The sequence below is a fragment of the Panulirus ornatus genome, chromosome 42 (assembly GCF_036320965.1).
Source record: "Panulirus ornatus isolate Po-2019 chromosome 42, ASM3632096v1, whole genome shotgun sequence".
NCBI lineage: Eukaryota > Metazoa > Arthropoda > Malacostraca > Decapoda > Palinuridae > Panulirus > Panulirus ornatus.
In genome coordinates this window covers 22,758,195-22,778,187 of record NC_092265.1, presented here as the reverse complement: position 1 = coordinate 22,778,187, position 19,993 = coordinate 22,758,195, and the positions used below count along the sequence as shown (strand labels likewise).

The 19,993-nt window shown below is 37.4% G+C and overlaps 2 protein-coding genes across 3 annotated transcripts in view; both read right to left on the bottom strand.

The window, feature by feature from the left end:
* LOC139761969 (SCY1-like protein 2) overlaps positions 1-4,167 on the bottom strand; it is a 39,384-nt gene extending 35,217 nt beyond the window's left edge. Inside the window, exons 1-2 of one of the 2 annotated variants that reach the window (XM_071686702.1) lie at positions 4,009-4,167; positions 1,279-1,442 (exon numbers count right to left, since the gene is read on the bottom strand). In XM_071686702.1, coding sequence (XP_071542803.1) covers positions 1,279-1,441 — 163 coding nt within the window. In that variant the 5' untranslated portion in view covers position 1,442; positions 4,009-4,167. The other variant, XM_071686703.1, reaches the window with a different exon arrangement.
* Positions 4,168-9,348: 5,181 nt separating this feature from the next.
* On the bottom strand, positions 9,349-16,736 carry LOC139761970 (NADH dehydrogenase [ubiquinone] flavoprotein 1, mitochondrial-like). Its single transcript, XM_071686704.1, is given in 9 exon segments — positions 9,349-11,270; positions 11,682-11,890; positions 12,503-12,735; positions 12,918-13,148; positions 14,485-14,695; positions 15,090-15,154; positions 15,156-15,314; positions 15,474-15,523; positions 16,627-16,736. Coding segments are annotated over 9 exon segments (1,395 nt in total). The 5' UTR covers positions 16,673-16,736; the 3' UTR covers positions 9,349-11,079.
* Positions 16,737-19,993: the final 3,257 nt, after the last annotated feature.

Below are 19,993 nucleotides of genomic sequence, written 5' to 3'. Positions count from 1 at the left end.
CACATGAATTAGTGTTACATCATCCATTAATATTCAAAACTTCTTGATCCAAAAATATCATTTAATACCTAATTTGAAGAGGCAGGAATGTCATACAAGTGGGTTTGATACTTTAGTCTTTTAAATCAATGTGCCAGCCTATCATCAAGGAACTAATAGCATTAACAAAAGATTAAGTCTGCTTCTATGACAATGAATAGATGAAATTACACTGGCTATACCGATGAGTTAACAACTTTTAAAGTGGTACTCTTACACCTAAGAAATAACTGGCAATGTATTTCAGTCATCCTCTCACATGATTTGTCTTCAACATCAATGAATACAAAACAACTGCTTCCCTCTCCCAAAACTGCATCCATCTTTGTCATCTTCAAATAAAGACATTCCTACTGCACTTAGATCTCTTTTAATTAAAGTATGATAGTATAGCCTCACGAAATTCAGAGGACTTTACTTACAACTTAAAGGTCAAAATGTTCATACACCCTGGGCTTACCTTGTGAATGATGACCAGGCCGCTGCTAAGGGCCCTGAAGGTTTAATGCCACAACTGCATTAAAGAACATGGGTAAGGAAATGCCCAAGAATTAAGGTACAGCATATACTAATACTAATTAAAAGTATATATCCCATGTTTGGTCAGTGCACTTAGAGAGACATAAACATCTAAAAGGAAAGGTCCACTGGAAGATGACAAAGTTGCTGTCTATACTACAGATACAATCAAGTTACAGAGAGAGTTGTATGGGTCTTACTCCATCTACTCTCACTTAGATAAGGTATAGTATATTGTAAAATTCTAAATTCCCGTTTTTAAAATCAATTCAGTACAGAGAAGAAACACGAACATGGCTATTCATTTGTACAATAAAACAAATGTAATGGGTGTCAGGGAAAGAAACTGATAGACTACTCAAATATGAAACATCAAATAAAAAATGTTTTTTTTAATCTACTTACACATTAAAGAAAACAGAGATCATCTCAATACTGTACTGTCTGTCATTGTGTCAAGCTTGATGCCCATTCTTCCACGCTCTACACCAAAATTCCTTACTCTGTCCCAGATTAACAAGTTTCATCCTAAAATCAAATTCTCTTTCAATATGGCAAAGTTCACCCCCTCTTACTCCAAATTTGTTACAAGGACAAGTCACTAACGACTGCCAATTAAAAAAAATCATTAACATAATACCTGAATATGTGAGAGTAAAATATGTTAAAAACAGACTTTATGTAATTTTGCACTAACTTTCTTGTTCGAAACATATTTACCTGGTCCAGCTGAAGCTATGTGTGCAGTGGCCTCAAATTCTCTTGTCACAGGGTTCCCTGGTAGGTAATTGGACACTTGTGAAGCTATTTGAACAGCATTGGATACTGCACTTGTGGCTGCACTGCTTACACTGGACCTTAATTTATTGAGCATTGACTCCATCCTGAAATTACAAAAATACTATAATTTGCTTTTTTTCTACTTTCTCAACAAAACTCTATAATACAGATAATCAGATTGAACTCGCTGAAATGAAGGTAAATGGTTAATAGGGAATTAATCCATAACTAATAGATATAAATAATCATACAGTAAGAAAAGTAGGTTTTGAAAAATACATTTTTTTCAGCAGGCACGCCCTTATAAGTAGCAGAGGCATATCCATGAGGATTCACCCCCTTTCAAACACTATAAAACACATGAGATCAGCACATTCTCATTCACATCCTACATCACTTATCGTTACAGGATTGCAATAGCAATCCTTTTATATTGCTGCCAAGTTAGTGTATTCAGTAACTCCAATTGACTTGGACCCCATAAGAAAATTTAAATCTGCCCCTGCCTGACAACCTTCAAATCTTTAAAATTAGTTTTACAATGCTGATAATGAACAGTACTACATCAGATGCAGTACCAGTATAACAAGAGGCCATGATGAGAAGTGAGTTAGAAAGGAAGCAGAGAAGTAGTGCTTTGGTGTACAGGTGGCGGATGGTTGGAATACTCTGTATGTGGAGACATTCCTGGTCCCTGGAATCATGGGCTGCTAAGAATCTCTGAGTTTCTGCCTGACTCTACTGCTAATGAGAGGGAGAGCTCAGACAGCAGTACTATTGACCCCTGCCACAACTTTCCCTCTCTATTAGACCTTCCTCTTTTTCTATAAACTATAACATTTGCAATCTCTCTAATAACCTCTCTTCTGTTGAACAACATCTGTTTAGTACCTCACTTAATATCTTACTTCCCTCTGAGACACAGTTGTTTAATGATGTTCTTAATGGCCCCTCTTTCATTTCAAAGTGTAACATCCACTCATGATTCCAATTCAAACGTGGTATTTGTGCTTATTCCAACATCAACACACCTGTTGCATGCTTTAAGGACCTTCAATCCCCAAACTTTGATGTTATGTGCCTCAAGGTCAGTCTCCTAACTACCACACTTTTCTTTTGTTTCAAGTATTGCTCTCCTAATTCTACAAACTTTATATCTTTCTTCAACTATCTAAACTCCTACCGTGAGACTGTGGCAGTACCTATCCCTGTGAGCATCCTCTCACCAAGCTGAGATCCTCTTCCTCCCATATGGATGAATGTGAGGTTTGAAGCCCTTACTTTCTCCATTCTCAATTAATGAGCACAAACCATCTCCTAACCTACCCATATTCCTAACCGGTGACTATTCTAATATTCTGGATCTGTTTTTTACCTCTAATCTCCTGCTGTAACCACACAATCATCCTCCCAATTGGGTCACTGAACACATTCTCATAAATGTCTATCTAATGGCACCTACCCCTCCAGTAGATCCTTCTAAGCATAAATATTAGCACCTCAACAAAGCCGATTGGAATTACTTGCAAAAATTCTTTTCTGACTTTCTTTAGGTAAATTACTGGCACATCCTAAATGACAGGTTTTTCACTTCCTCGAAAATTCATAAATACTTTCCCTTGTCAATTTTTTTTTTTTTTGTTGCATAATCCTCTCTATATTTCAGTTAAGGTCCAGCCTTGATGCAGACTTTTGTCTGCGACTGGAACCTCCAAAGAAAAAACAGAAAATTAGGGGCTTCATGAGCATTGAACGTGCTCCCTATGCTGCAAAAACAGATAAATACATACAAATAGGAGGATACTCAGCAAACAAACCTACTCACATTAGCACTAAATCCAAAGGATCATAATATGCATTTTATCAAAATAAGTCTATATTGCTTGAGTTAGTCTAATGAAGTTTTCATTGGTTCTGTTCATTTCTTGACAAACTTCACTAACTTCCACCCCAAATTTTCCATAAGCAACACCGCCCTCCCCACTATCACATCTATTATCATAATATAAAACAAAGAACCAAACTATGACCCTAATCTAAATAACTTGTACTATGTATAAGGATAACTGATAATCATTTCATCAAAATGCGTAATTTATTTCTGTCGGCCCCTAAATTGGAACTTAACCCCTAATTCACAAGCTAAACTATATGCACATCACGAGGTCTTAAAGTGACCTCATATATACCCGTTCTGGATCCTTAGGGGTCAGTGAGCAGTACCTATCCCTGTGAGCAGTATCTATCCCAGGGACACTACTATTACCAGCTATAGAATAAATAAATTCTCTCCATAACACTTCTATTTAAAGTGTTCTCCATAACAGACCGTACTATTGAACAGGCAAATCCATTAGATCAGAGAGATATTAAAATAACAGTACTCAACTACTAATTCATCACTTTATATAAAACCGACTTTTCAGACTCTGTAAAAGTAATCCTACTGTGAAGTTCTATTCAGTCTAGGGAATCCAACAATACAAACTATGTTGAAAAAACCACTAAATCAGAGCCTCTGTGTTCCCCAAAGTGAACAATTACCTTTAATTCCTCCACTTTTCATTGATCTACCACATTGAACACGTCACATATTATGAACATTTGTCACGCCCGGGGAGCCTTGCCTTCCCCACCAGGATGAACACATCCCATACTACGTCTACTGACCTTATCTCTCCGTGCACGGCGGGATCACTTAACCAGTAAATCTACCTCTGGGGTGCTGCACGATCGTAATAATCTAAAAAAGACATATATAAATCTACTCTACGTCCAGTTGTATGGAAGTGTCACTTTGGCTATGGTCAGGGTCCCGTGTGTTTACGTGTGACGTCACAGGCCACCTGCTGGATCTCACCACAACTACAGCCTAGTCACCAACCATGCTAAGGCCAGCCTTGTAATACTCCTGCCAGCATTCCAGCTTCTAGGTTAGGGATATTATATGTTCTATGACCATCTTACCAGTGTATTACAGTACCAGTTTGGAGAATGATTAATTGCTATGGGTATATTGTAGGTATAGATCTTCATAGGATGCGTCGGCAGAGTAACCCCAGGCCACAACGATAGGTCAAAAAAAGCTGGTTAGAAAGATTGTTTGAGAACTCCTGGTGTATTGTTAGAATGGTGGAAATAAACTAACCAATGAGACAGTAAATCTTGCCTATTTACAGGTTAAAAACGTTACTTGATGGCTTAGAAAGTGTCATGGCCCCATGAGTAGAACTCTCTCCTTACACTGTAGACATGAGTAATTATATAACTTATACCCTTACTCAGAGTCATTTAGTGAAATATCATTTTCCAAATCATGGTTTACTACAGTTATGGTATCCTCGAAGTGCTAGTCTAATATTGCAGAATTTAATCAGTATTCAAAACAGAGCTGTTCCAGTCAATTCTATATTTTGAAATTTTGTCTTGGGTGCACTCTAGACCTCCATATAATTTCAGTGAATTTCTGGCTTCAAGAAGACTTTATAAGCTATTAATTCTTTTTTAGTATCAGTCGCTTTGTATAGACCTGTTAAAATTCTGTATATCAGATCCCCTGTTTTCTGGATATTTTAGTCACAAGATTTTTAACTTTTCCTCAAGATTTTGTGTATATAGACCTAATGAAGCACAAGCTGTTGAAAATGTCCAATCAGAGCCATCAGACTTGATGCTGGCCTTATTATTTATTTATTTATTTCACTTTGTCGCTGTCTCCCTCGTTAGCGAGGTAGCGCAGGGAAACTGACGAAAGAATGGCCCAACAACCCACCCACATACGCATTTATATACATACACGTCCACACACACACACATATAGATACCTATATGTTTCATCGTATACATACACAGACATATACATATATACGCAAGTACATAATTCATATTTGCTGCCTTTATTCATTCCCGTCGCCACTCTGCCTCACATGAAATGACAACCCCCTCCCCTGCATGTGCAAGAGGTAGCACTAGAAAAAGACAACAAAGGCCACATTTGTTCACACTCAGTCTCTAACTGTCATATATAATGCACCAAAACAACCTGTTAAAACTATTCCAAATTTAGGTATCATCCACAGTTACTTTGCATCACAATGTACTGTTTCAGCTAAACTATTATGAAGGCTGTAGGCTAGTAACCTTGTCAGTGACTTTAGTGTGGGCTAGTGAGGTGCAGGTTATAACCAACTGATACTCCACAGAGCCTGTCGTGCTTGTTGACTTATACAGTGAATAATCTTCTGGTCACCATCGCTCAGTAATTATCCGCTAATTATGTTTCACTGGTATTTCAGATGGAGGAGGAAACCTTGCAAGAAACCACCAAGAAAGGTAGCAACCTTCAAGAATGTAGAGCTGATCTGCGAGAAAGATTTTTATGGGCAATAACATCACTCGTTGGAAAAGATGCCACTGTAAATATGCATGAAAACATTACTGTAAACGGTGTGTTTCGTGGCATAGATAAAGATGTATTGAGTATTCACATGCAGAATCTCAAGACACCAGCAATTATCTACCCCAGGGCCATGATCAGGGTACCTGATTGTTTCAGCATGAGATTCAAGTTTTAATATTTACTTAAAATACTGTATTTAATTGTTTTATAAAATACTGTATTTAATTGTTGTATTTTTTCTACATTTTTGTTAAATACTGATGAGATGTTTTAGTATAAATCCTGTAAAGAACAGTACATGAAAGATATTTCATCAACTTTGTACATTTGAAATGAGTTGAATGGTGCAAAATCTTTTCTCAGCCTGTAAGCAAGTGGAGACATAGTACACAGTCTAAGAGTTAACATGTTCTTCTAAGAATGCATAATGAACTGCACAAAACTTTTGTTTATAATCTTGGGGTTCAGTGACCCTCTTTGTTTTCCAAAACATAAATACAAATTTTTGGATGGTTGTGATTGGATAAAAAAATGCAGAATAATTTTTTATTCTAACCCTTTGTTTCTAAAATGCAGACATGTTTTCTAAGTTATACGCATTAATCTAGATCACTAAAACCTCCAGCTGTGGAGTGCGCCTTATCAACATCAAGCCTTGAATGAATTTATAAAAATTGGCCAAGCAGCTAGAGAAAAAGGAAAATAATAATTTTTGAAGAGGTAGAAAACTTATTAAAAAGATATAGGTGATTTGGTAGGTAAATCATAAATAAGTGTTCTATATCCTTGCAGTTTAGGGAAACTACCATCACCATGATTCATACTTGATTTACCAGCAGCCACATTTTAATTCTGACATATTGGCTTCCCAGAGTTGCTTGGTTGAACTCAGTGTTCCATATTGTGTACCACCTTTAATCAAAATTTCTGTATTGCATAAAATTTAACTCCATATACCTTAACGTGAAAATATATTCATATTCCCTTTTTAAGATCTAACGCGGGAGACAGCGACAAAGTGTAATAAGTAAATATAATAGTATATGTTATTCCTGGGGATAGGGGAGAAAGAAAACTGCTCACATATTCCCTGTGTGTCATAGGTGACTAAAAGGGGTGGGAGCAGGGGGCTGTAAATCCTCCCCACCAGTTTTACTTTTCCAAAAGAAGGAACAGATGAGTGAGGATTTTTCCCTCTAAGGCTCAGTCATCTGTTCTTGACACTACCTTGCTTATGCAGGAAATAGTGAATATGTTTAAAAGAAATATATAATTTTTGTATCCATATTGACCATTTCCCACATTAGTGAGGTAGCATTATACATTTTTTTTCCTTTGTCGCTGTCTCCTGCATTAGCGAGGTAGCACAAGAAAACACACAAAAGGATGGCCCAACCCACCCACATACACATGTATATACATAAACGCCCACACACGCACTTATACATATCTATTCATATCACTGGTTAGGAGCCATTAATGTAGATATAGGTGGAGGCACACAACCCAAACAATACTTTACTTCTGGAAGAGGGAGAGCAAGCCAACAAAACAGAGTAGGAAAAGTGGGTCAAGCCTTAAGGTCTGATGGGGAGATTTGGCAAGTCATATTGATATAGACTCAACTCTGCAAAGTAAATACATAGAGAGAACTGCGCCAAATGTAAGGATGATTTTTTTTTTTGCATGTGCATAGTTTGAGAACTTTCACAAAAATGCATTTCATATACTGCACACCTGTTAAAGAGCACATGGGATTAGAGTTGTATATTCACTGTAAAATGCAGACATATTTTCTAGGTTACATGCATTAATCTAGTTTGAGAACTTTCACAAAAATGCATTTCATATACTGCACACCTGTTAAAGAGCACATGGGATTAGAGTTGCATATTCACTGTAAACCTGATTCCCTTGTCTTTTAATAACTTGTATCATGATCCTTCTTCCTCTCCTGTTTCAGTTTTTTTACAACACTCCCTTTACTTTTACCAGCAAGTTGTGACTAGTAACCAGTTAAAAATTTAACTAGTTTACTGTACCATACTTATGACCCTCACCCCATGTGTGCTCGGAAATTTAAAAGAAAAAACATATTTGTATATGTATACATTGAATAGAATATCTTTAACTGAATTACAAATGTCACCCTTAAGGCTAGAGATTATGGAATGGCAGAGGATAAGTGTTTAAAGTTGCTTTTGTTAGCAAATAAAAGAGTGACTTACAACAATGACTATTCTCTTACATATGGCTGTCTGGTTAGGAGTTTTCACTTTTTGTTGTTCTCTACTTCTGCTCTTTCTTCTCTCTGACCCTCTATATCTAACTTACCAGAGAACTTATTAGAATAATGTAAATCAATTTGCATCAATAATTCCTCATAATCATGGGGACTATATCTTCCAGTATCCATTATCAGACATCTTGATAAAGCAGACTAGCAGAGATACAAAATATATAGACTTACTTTGTAAATGTTACTTATTTACAGTGACAATCCTCATTGTCCCAGTGGTATACACATTGTTTACATCATCAAATTCACGAATAAGCCTTTATCAGCAGTAATAGAAAATTATTCTATAACAATTTACATGGTTGAGAGAGCAGAAGAGGGTGTTTTGAAATGGTGTGGGCACATGGAGAGAATGAGTGAGGAAAGATTGACCAAGAGGATATATGTGTCGGAGGTGGAGGGAACGAGGAGAAGTGGGAGACCAAATTGGAGGTGGAAAGATGGAGTGAAAAAGATTTTGTGTGATCAGGGCCTGAAAATGTAGGAGGGTGAAAGGAGGGCAAGGAATAGAGTGAATTGGATCGATGTGGTATACCGGGGTTGACGAGCTGTCAGTGGATTGAATCAGGGCATGTGAAGCATCTGGGGTAAACCATGGAAAGTTGTGTGGGGCCTGGATGTGGAAAAGGAGCTGTGGTTTCGGGCATTATTGCATGACAGCTAGAGACTGAGTGTGAACGAATGGGGCCTTTGTTGTCTTTTCCTAGTGCTACCTCGCACACATGTGGGGGGAGGGGGATGGTATTCCATGTATGGCGAGGTGGCGATGGGAATGAATAAAGGCAGACAGTGTGAATTGTGTGCATGGGTATATATGTATGTGTCTGTGTGTGTATATATATGTGTGCATTGAGATGTATGGGTATGTATATTTGCGTGTGTGGACGTGTATGTATATACGTTGTGTATGGGGGTGGGTTGGGCCATTTCTTTCGTCTGTTTCCTTGCGCTACCTCGCAAACGCAGGAGACAGCAACAAAGCAAAATAAATAATAGGGGAGAAAGAATACTTCCCACGTATTCCCTGCGTGTCATAGAAGGCGACTAAAAGGGAAGGGAGCGGGGGGCTGGAAATCCTCCCCTCTCATTTTTTTATTTTAATTTTCCAAAAGAAGGAACAGAGAAGGGGGCCAGGTGAGGGTATTCCCTCAAAGGCCCAGTCCTCTGTTCTTAACGCTACCTCGCTATCGCGGGAAATGGCGAATAGTATGAAAAAAAAAAAATATATATATATATAATTTACATCCTAGACACACATACCATATCAACTCACAATTAATACACAGCAGCATACAAAATCAAAAAAACACTGTACTGATATTTATTCTTTATTGAATAAATACAGTGCAATTCATATATAACATTACATAAGTCGCTATGTACAATAAATTTATGTAGTTTACATTTCAATACTTTCAAAGGCTCCTGTCACAGGTAAGTCATCAATATGGCCTTGTCTTACATGAAACAAAAAAGGAAAAAATTGAATTTCTGAGGATGTGGAATGCTAGCCTTTTAAAAAAGGAACAAGTAAAACACTGTTCTTTAGATATAAAACACCCAGAGTAATTGTGATGCTGAAACTTGCCAAATATTGCATGGTTTTTCTTCCCTCATACTATCCAATTCATATTTTACTATATGTGTATTGCCCAGGCACCACAACATTTAAATAAAATGGTGGAATTATAGAGTTATCGAAGGAGACTGCAAAGTCCTGCGGAGTTTTCAAAGGCTAAACAAGAAATTGGAATTAAGGGGGGATTACCCTTGAAATAACTTATGTCCATCCTACAGTGAGATCCTTTCCCAATCTGAATTTACAGCAGCACTTAGGATGAAGCGGAGAAAAGAAGTAAAAGAGGATGGAACAAATAAAAAGAAGTAGAGGGATGTAGAGTTGAGTCATCAGCCTGTGAAAAAACTGGGTTACTTACTGACTGATGTATGTTGATGAAAAAGAGGGAGAGGGTAGGAGATGAAAGGATACTGGGGAATGCCATGCTGACAGGGAAAGGATAATAGGTTGACCTTCCAATAACTAGTGAAATTACTATAGAAGTGGCTTGATACAAGAGAACTGTGAGGGAGAAAAACCAAATGAGGGTAGCCTGCCGATCATAGCAAAATGCTAAACCTACCAATGATATTAATGATTATAATGTACAAATACCTGAAATTTCTCTCAGAGGATGGTCAGAAATATTTAACACAGGAAAAGGTGGCATTAGAGAATCTTTCCTTGTAATCATATGGGTGACCATAAGGAACACTGTGAGATTCAAGATACTCATGGAAACGTTAAGTAAGGAGGTAATGGAAGTAATATCAAAAAGATAGTAGCTGGAAAGCTTAGAATGGGAATCCTTTAAGATAGGCTATAACGCTGCATATATCCAGGATGCGGGAAAAGTTTTGGTTTAAAAGCAAAACTGAAAGAGACAAGAAGCATGGGCATAAACTCTAATGAACATTCTCTCAAAACAGAAGGAAAAATACCATCAAGTTCATATGCCTTGCCTCTCTCCAGAGAAGAGTATTTCATGCTGAATGACATGACATTACTGGAAGGGCTGTAAGATTAAGAAATGCATCTAAAGGTGGGAGTCTCCGAGAGAGAAAAATAACAGAAAGAAAGATCTGCATTAAAGATAGCAAATGGTGGTGAAATGAATAAAAGAAAAAGGTCAACCTCAAAGGCAAGGGTCATGAGAATAGCTACTGTTTCTACTGCACTAAACTTCCTTCTATTTCAATTAATCAGTACCCCTAACCAATTTCCTGAAATTTTCCACATTAACCTAATCTATTATTGAAAAGTTATACAAACCAATAATTCAGTCCTTTCTTAATTTACATGAAAGTAAACTATTCATAAACTGTTATATTTAAAAGATTGAATACTTTGCCAAGACTACTTAAATATCCTGTAGTTTACCCACTGCAAGCAAGAGTTGCAGTTTATGATCACATGTACCCCATCAAATGATGCTACTCCAATTGCTATCGACAATTTTAGCTAATCTTTTCCACATCAAAAGAATTAATTAGCAATTGCCTCTCTTGTAGCAGCAAAACTAGCCATTCGCTCTTCAATAACAGGCCGGAAGTGTCGAATCAATCCCTGAACTGGCCAGGCAGCACCATCACCCAATGCACAAATAGTGTGACCTTCTATCTGCTTGGAAACCTCCCACAGAGCATCTATCTCATCTGGACGAGCATCACCTTTCACTGTTGAAAAATATAAATTAATTAATGGGTATCGCATACTTAAGTATCACATCTCACATAAATAAATAAACCTAAATAAAATCAAGACCTTGGGTTTGGGAGCAGGTGAGAATACACAAATACTGTAAACTGAAAAAATTTTGTGGAATTAAGAAAGTTTACAAAATTACTCTATTACTGGACATATTCTTTACTTTCTATGGCTCAAATACATAACGCAACAATAAAAATTATGTAGGAACATATGTCAACAGAATGTGAATACATTTAAAAGCATTGTGGCTAACTGGCTCCAAGGGTAAAATGGAAAAAAAGTTCCTGTATAAAAAAAGCTAAAAGGAATTATTCAGTGCTACCAGGCTTTACAAAGTACTGTTACTAGTTATAAATAATAACTAAAATAGGACTTACCAAATCTTGTCATAACCTTGAACATCCATGCAACTCCTTCACGACAAGGTGTACATTGACCACAGGACTCATGCTTATAGAATTCAATGAGACGTGCAATGGCTTTCACAATGTCTGTCTGCTTATTCATGACAATAATAGCTGCCGTTCCAAGAGATGTCTGACAAGCCACCAAGCCATCAAAATCCATGATGGCTTCCTCGCACACGCTGGAAAGAGAAATGAAGAAAGTGGAAGCAACAAACCTGGACTGTAAATCTTCAGTTTCATGGTGAGATACCATTTTATTTTTCATAATTGCTCATCATTTCCCACATTAATGAGGTAGTGCAGGAACAAACAAAGGCATCATTCACTCACATCCATTCTTTAGCTGTCATGCGTAATACACTGAAACTACAGCCCTCTATCCACAACTGGCCCCACAGGCCTTTATATGCGTCACATGCCCTGGTTCAGTCCAAGAATGTCGTTGCCTGTATACCAATTCACTATGTCCAGTGCATGGTTTCATCCCCCTGAATGTTGAGGCCCTGAGCTTTCAACATTGTCTTCATTCCAATCTTCCATCTCCAATTTGGTCTCCCCCTTCTTCTTGTATCCTCCACTTCTGATACATAATGTATCCTCATTGTCACCCTCTCCTTACTAACTGTCTCCATATATCCAATACCATCTGATTCTGATATACCAGGTAAAGTCAAAAGGTATTAGCATTTATGCACTTTAACATTTCATATGCAAATTACCCATTTTCTGACATTCTCTGAACATTGAGATATTACTGTCATCAAATTAGATCAACGAAGGATTGCACTTACTGTTTGGGAATGACTGGAGTAGATGAACCACCAGGAATAATACCTAAAAGGTTTTCCCAGCCACCTGTCACACCACCAGCATGACGTTCAATTAGGTCACGTAGAGGGATGGACATTTCCTCCTCTACTGTACATGGGTTGTTTACATGGCCAGAGATGTTAAAGAGTTTGGTACCACTATTACGTGGACGACCCAATCCTACAAACCAGGAACCTCCACGACGGCAGATTGTCTACAAAAGAAATGAGTTTTAAGGATCTAACAAATTTTGACAATTACGGTATTCTTAAGATATAAAATAATTTCTAAAACTAAAACATGCACAGTCACTCAAATTATGAATAACTAATTATATCAGAGCAAATAAAAGATTATTCTGCTTGACATAAAACTGCAGCATATCCCTTTACCTACCGGAGCAACAGCAACAGTCTCAACATTAGCGACAGTTGTTGGACAACCAAAAACACCAACATCAGCTGGGAATGGAGGTTTAAGACGTGGTTTTCCTTGCTTGCCTTCCAGAGATTCAATGAGAGCAGTCTCTTCCCCACAGATGTATGCTCCAGCACCCCGATGCATAAAGACATCAAAGTCATAACCAGAGCCACATGCATTGTTACCAAGGAAACCAGCTTTGTAGGCCTGAAAGAGAATTAGCCTATTATTATTATTATCATTATCATTATCTGAATTTTTGCAGGGTTAGATACAAAAAAAAGTGCAATAATTAGGGCAATTAACATGTCACAATGCCTATGCAAGCAAACATTATCTACATGATTAATATTACCCATAGGCAATCCTGCTTAAATTTGTCTTTAGCTATGTGTGTCAGATACTTACACATTTTGTGATCTAACATCACAACTGTCGGAATATTTCAAGGATTTAAGCTACAAAATAAAAAACAAAAGCTCTACCCTATACCAACTGCATGCTGTCAAAATGATAACTTGAATGGATATGTTCTGTTTGGACATATACTGTACATATCCTAAAAATTCTTCCACATCAGAGATAAAATCCTGGTCCCACTGTGTACATCTGTGGGTTACAAATTCCAAGTAACATATATGATGCTAATTAAAATGGAGAGATTCCTGAGGAATGCACACACTTTGCATTGAGAGATATAGTGTTTATGTCTGTTGTTGTTTGAGCACTGTCAAAATACTGTGATGTGAATGTAAGGTAATCTGTACATGAAAAGACTCTCACACTTGTCTGTATGAGGTGACAGGAAGTTATGCAAGGAAAGACAGAGGAGGGACGGAGAAAGAAGCTGCTCCCTTGGGATCTCCATCATAATGTTTGAGGATTTTGAAATGAACTTCAAGATGGCTCCGGCTTGATGGTCAGCCATGAAGCTCGTCAACAATATTCTGTCATTCCCGTGGAGGTTGGTTTCAAATATCTTTTGTGACAGAATATGTCAAGGGATAGTGTTGAATGCTTTGTTAACATTTACTGTCACTAATGCAGTGCAGGATTTTTTTTTATGATGGCACAGGCAAATGAAAGCCTCAATCACAGTTTTCTCATACATGCTACAAACATATGTATTGCTATATATATACACTTTAGCTGAAGCCAAGTACCCATTTACAAACTAACTCAAAGAATTATTGGTTGGACTGGCTTTGAGTTGACTGCCCAGCTCAGGATTCAAAGCATGGCAGGCCCATGTGTGATTCAATGTCAGCAACAGTAACTCCTACACCATGTATGTGTTTCGTGTAGTTTGGTAGTAACTGGTCTTAAGCCAACCTGTATGTGTAACAGTTGGATATTTTGGTTGGTAAAAATATCAAGCAAATGTCAAAAGGAAAAATGCAAGGTATGATGTACCTCTGTAACAATGAAATCATTACGCACAAGATATTATGAATCTCTGATTACAAGCAGGGTTATACAAATTTCTTTTCCTATTACAACACTATGACTTTGTGACCTTTTCTTCGAGATGTCTATGACTCACCTCATTGATGGCAACCTGCATATTAGATGCTTCATTGTAAAATTCTCCACGGATATAGATATATGCTGCCCGGGCCCCCATGGCACGGCCAGCAACCAGACAACCCTCTACCAACTTGTGAGGATCATGTCGCATAATTTCACGGTCCTTGCAGGTACCAGGTTCACCTTCATCAGCATTCACAACCAAGTATTTTGGCCTACCATCTGACCTGTGTTAAAAAAATACAACAAACTGAAATTTAATATTTCAATCTCATTCTCAATATAACCCGTACCATACCCACACATCTGAGACCACTTACAACCACCCTATGTTTTCCAACAAGCATATCGCATAATCCTTCCCTTTAGAGAAAATGAAATTATCAATAATCTCCACAATTTCATCCATGCAATAGTTACTTACCCTTTCACATCCACAATCTATCTAACAAGACCTCTAACAATTTTCTGTATCCTGAATCTCAAATTTTCCAAATTCCCTTACTATTTATTTGAACCACTTGAATCACTAACCTATAATCACTCTTAATGAAGACAAACTTGAATTGTTTTCTTAAATGTTACTGAGAGTCACCTATGTATATGCAAATGTATACTTACGGCTTATTCATGAAACTCCACTTCATGCCAGAAGGAAATCCAGCACCACCACGGCCACGAAGTCCAGGATGTCTTAATTTCACCTAAGATCCAATCAGCTCCCTTTAGAACAATCTCCTTAGTCTTGTACCAGTCACCACGGCTAAGAGCTCCCTTCAGTCTCCAGTCATGACGACCATACAAATTGGTGAAAATACGGTCTTCATCAGCTAATGGGCCATACACCTAGTTAATAATACATGATCAATATCTAGGCAGTTCTAGGAGTATCAACAACTATTTGTTATAGTTAAGACTTTTTTTATTTTTCATCTCTCCAGTCACTTCAGTTACAGCACAATCAGTTCAGATACACAAATGTTTACTTAAACATGGACTACTGACCTTATTTGAATTGTGTCTTTTGATAACTACAGAGCTAGTGGCTCCAGGGCCTGGAAAATAGAAAAGAAAATCATTATATCTCTCTTAACTCCCTCAAATGCACAAAAAAACAACTAACCTACTGAAAGACAGGTTATTTGATCAAAACTTGCTAAATAAGCTCATCATAAACAACACATGGAGAACAGTGAGAAAACAATGCATTCTCTGAACAGAAATTTTCTGGGACTGCCAATCCTCTTCAAAATACACCACATGGGAGATTATCAAGTGAATTAATGCATACATGAGATAAAACATACCAAGCTCTACTATCGTATACGGATTCTGTCTAAGAAATAATTGGCCACCGTTCTGTGAATGGGAGAAGCAACGCTTCACTCGACTGAATGCTGTTTCCATTGTAATACTACAGTACAATAAGTATGGGTACAACTACGTACATTAAAGTCATGAAAATGACACACATCCCAAGTAGGGAAAGTTCAAAGGAGGCAAGCTCCACACTGATACATATTCAATATATACAAGCTATTATCCCTTTACTGTGACATGCTAAGCTTTAATAAATAACAATGGAAACTAAGAACAGAAAGATAATGTCCATAAAACCTAAAAAAACATATATCAGGGAAACCTTTTAGAGCTGGACGAGGGAAACAAATGGACACCCTTCAGGCCCTGTTGCATTGAGGTGGAGATAATGTCAATCAGTCGGCAAAATAAAATTGGATACATCGGTGTCACCTCACTAGCATAGCAATCGAGAGCAATTTCACGCTAAAATTCATCTACAATTCTTCCTGTAACAAATTGTCTGATATGATTTTCACGTCTAAATCAAGGAATGGTCCTGAAATAACTTCCTGCTACCTTAAGTTAAACTTTCAAATACTCGAGGTCATAAATAATCTTTCAATTAACTAAAGCTTTTCCATATTGACGCTGTTGTTTAAAAGTACTGTGGATATGCATAATCTGGCATACAGCCACTCAATAAAAAAATAAACAGCTTTCAGAATCAGCTGTTGGGGACTTTCATAACACGACTGATACACCAAATGACCTAGTAATTCTGGCCTACTTACTATTTTCCGAATGGGTAAGAGGTACCCCAGTGAGTATTTTTATTATACCATGTTCGAGTACTCACTTAGTGTGCTCCTAAGAACTGGAGTTATACGAGATAGGGATGCCATCTTCCTTCTCCAACTCCTGTTACTCAAGTGTTAGACCAAGTCCGGAGAGCAGAGTTGCCAACTCAAAATTTCAGATAGTGCTAGATTGACTCCAAAAAAGCGCTAAACTTACTAAAAGGACCGAAAAAATGCTCTTCGAATTATTTCTGCTCTTTGGCGTGCCAGATTATCAATAACAGAAATGAGTGATTGCCTTAACACTAAAACACTCACCATTGTTCCAGACTTGCTAATTCCCGATTCGTAATCTCATCGTCCTCGGAGGCCTGCTGGGGTCGTGGCGGTCTGTGTGGATACAAGTTGCGGTTGTGATGACTCGTATGATGTCAATGACCCAATGTTTTTCATTACTTCCTTCGGCATTTTATAATCATAACAGCAGTTTCCATTTCTTCTTAGTCCATACTTGACAGTAAGCATTGCATTTAAGCTATTGATACTCAGTCTGTTTCGAAACTTTGGCTTCACGCTGTACATCAGCGTTGAGATGAGGGAATCACAGTCAAAGCCAACTGAAAATGGTCACTGAAGGGATTTTCTGTTGCATCCCTGGACGAGGCTATTTCAGCCCAGAGTGCTAAGGGTGTCACTGTTCTATTTCCACAATAAATGATGAAGCTTCCTCCACTGGAACTCGAAGCATGAGAATGTCTTCGTCATCAGTAAATATCTTGGCTAATTCCAGTATTCCAGGGTTTATGGGCTGCAGGCATTCCCCTCGCACTCAGTGACTGTAACACTTGGACATTGGCAAACGTTGATAAAGCTGTTTCACCAACTCCACTAGAAATTGTATGCATTTTCCTCGAATATCCTTTTCATCAGGAAACTTACATTGTGTCATCTTTTTAAACCCGTACCCTAATTACGTACGTCGGTCTAAGTCGAACTGAAGCTGTCCAAAAAAAAAAAATATCGAACATGTTCATTTCTATGAAAATGAATTACGTGAAATATTTATCTTGTTTTCTTTGTCATTTTAATAGGTTTCGAGCAAACTTCCTAAATCACATCAACATGTCAATGTTCAGATTTCCTTATATATTGAAATAACACTAAATTTGGAGTTAAATAAAAAAAAAAAAAGTGCCAAAAACGCACTAAGGCGCTAAATACGAAATTTAGGTGCTAGATCTCTCTATGAAAATCGCTATGTATATTGCCAAATGCGCTAAGTTGGCAACTCTGAGCCCGGTCCTTGAAGTCAAGCGAGGATCTCACTATTGATCACTGGTTTTGTAACAAGTTTACATAAATTACTGAATCCCACTGTATATATACAAAATGTCTTTACAGTGATATTATTGTTTTTACTCATTTGAATTCAATCTAAAACCAAAATATATTTATTCACCATCATGTAAGTTCCCTTGCGTAAGATGCACAGAGGCAAACGCATTATATACCAGATATATGACGTATGCCCATCGATAGGTGAAAAAAATCGATATTAATCCCTTATAATATAGGCAGAGGTGCTAAGCATAAGCAGATAAACCAATTGCTAAGAGCTCTGTCAATCAAATGGTCCCTATATACAAACCATTTACTTATTATTTCTATGTAATCTACGAACCCCATTGATAGGGCTCCTTCATACATCTTCAAGGCACCACTACAATTAGTACCAAGGAAATAATAAACTCCTTTGGAATTTGTTCCTTGACTGCACTCAGTTTCGTCTGCTGACGATAATACATAGTTGCACGAAAGGTAATTTTGTTCCTACTGTATGGAACCAAGAATGTATGGGCCAAGATGACAGACAGTGCATGGAATAGGGTTCATGTGTTGGAAATGAGATACTTGAGGCCAATATGAAGTATGAGGAAGGTTGGTCGAGTGAGAGGAATGATGACGTAAGAGAAAGGCGTGGTAGTAAGAAGAGAACTCTTAAGAATAAACAGACGTTTAAAAGCCATCTCATTTCTGAAAAGGAAATGTTGATTACCTTTTTGAACTGCATGGAGAGAGTTCCACACTCGTAGGTTCCCATCTTTAATTTCTCAAGTATTTATACAAACCTTTCACCTTCTGTGTCTGGCCAGTGTTCACATCATCTTTTGCCATACATCTCCTTCTTTAACACTATGATGGAACTCCTTTACACATTTTCTAATAAGTTTCTTAACTAGTTTACCGTTGTAATTCTTGGGTCGACATGAACAAATTGGTCTAGAGATATGAAGGCTGTGATCGAGTCTACCCTGACTCTACTCTCTTCCATAGCATGCAAATTTACGGCCCTAAACCTCTCGCATTGACATGGTTCTCTACCTCAGATACTGTCTTTCAATACAGTCCACAAGAAGAGGCAAGTGCCGTACTGATGCATGAAATAAAATAAATAACACACGAATCAGCAACGTCCTTCTCTATTTAATGGACCCCAGACACAGAATAAGCTGCCACTCATCAAAGCAACACGAGGACATATATGATTGCATTATATGGGAAAATATGACACAATTGCCATGCTTAGAAAGTCAATCGTCTTAGAGACGAGAGTGTGGAGGAAATAATTATAATCTTTAAAAGTTGAGAGGGATTTTAGGGCAACTGGTAAGACAAAAATATTCAGGTCTGACCACAGAGGTCTAAGGCCAGCTGTCAGTATCCCCATGACATATGCCAGAGCTTCATTTGTGAAATCTACGTTTAATGTAATTTCAGCTTTTCGGACATTCATAACGAATGATTATGTTACCCAAATATAAAAAAAAAGGTTTAATTAGAAGGGTTGATTTCCCAAGAAAACATGGCTGTCAATTTCACAAATAAGTAATGCAGTCTAATGAGGTCCCCACAAAACACATGGAGGATTTCATCTCAGACATTATATTAAACGTGACAATTTCTTATACATTATATTCAGCAGTTCTATATTTCTCCTCAGACAGTATATTACATGTGACAGTTTCCTAGACATTATATTTAGCAGTTCTATTTTTGTGATCAGTGGCGTATATAATTAACGAGATCATGGTTTCATTTATCATATTGTGCTGCTGGCAGATTATTATCATCTAGCATCATTTCTTACTTGAAGACGATGTTTTTTTTACTAATTTGGAAAAGAAATGAACATTTAATGAAAGGTATTGGGATAATATGAAAATTTTATGAGAATGGGATGATATACTTTCAGTAATGAATAAGATAATCCTGGGATATTTTTGACCTCATTACCACTGATGATATTCCTATCTAGTTCTTACATGATAACTACTTCTTTTATTTATCTTTAAAAGATAAGGAATAAGTAATCAAGTCTACTGGACGACCCCCAGGCAATATGGGTGCCCATTTTGTCTTCAGAGA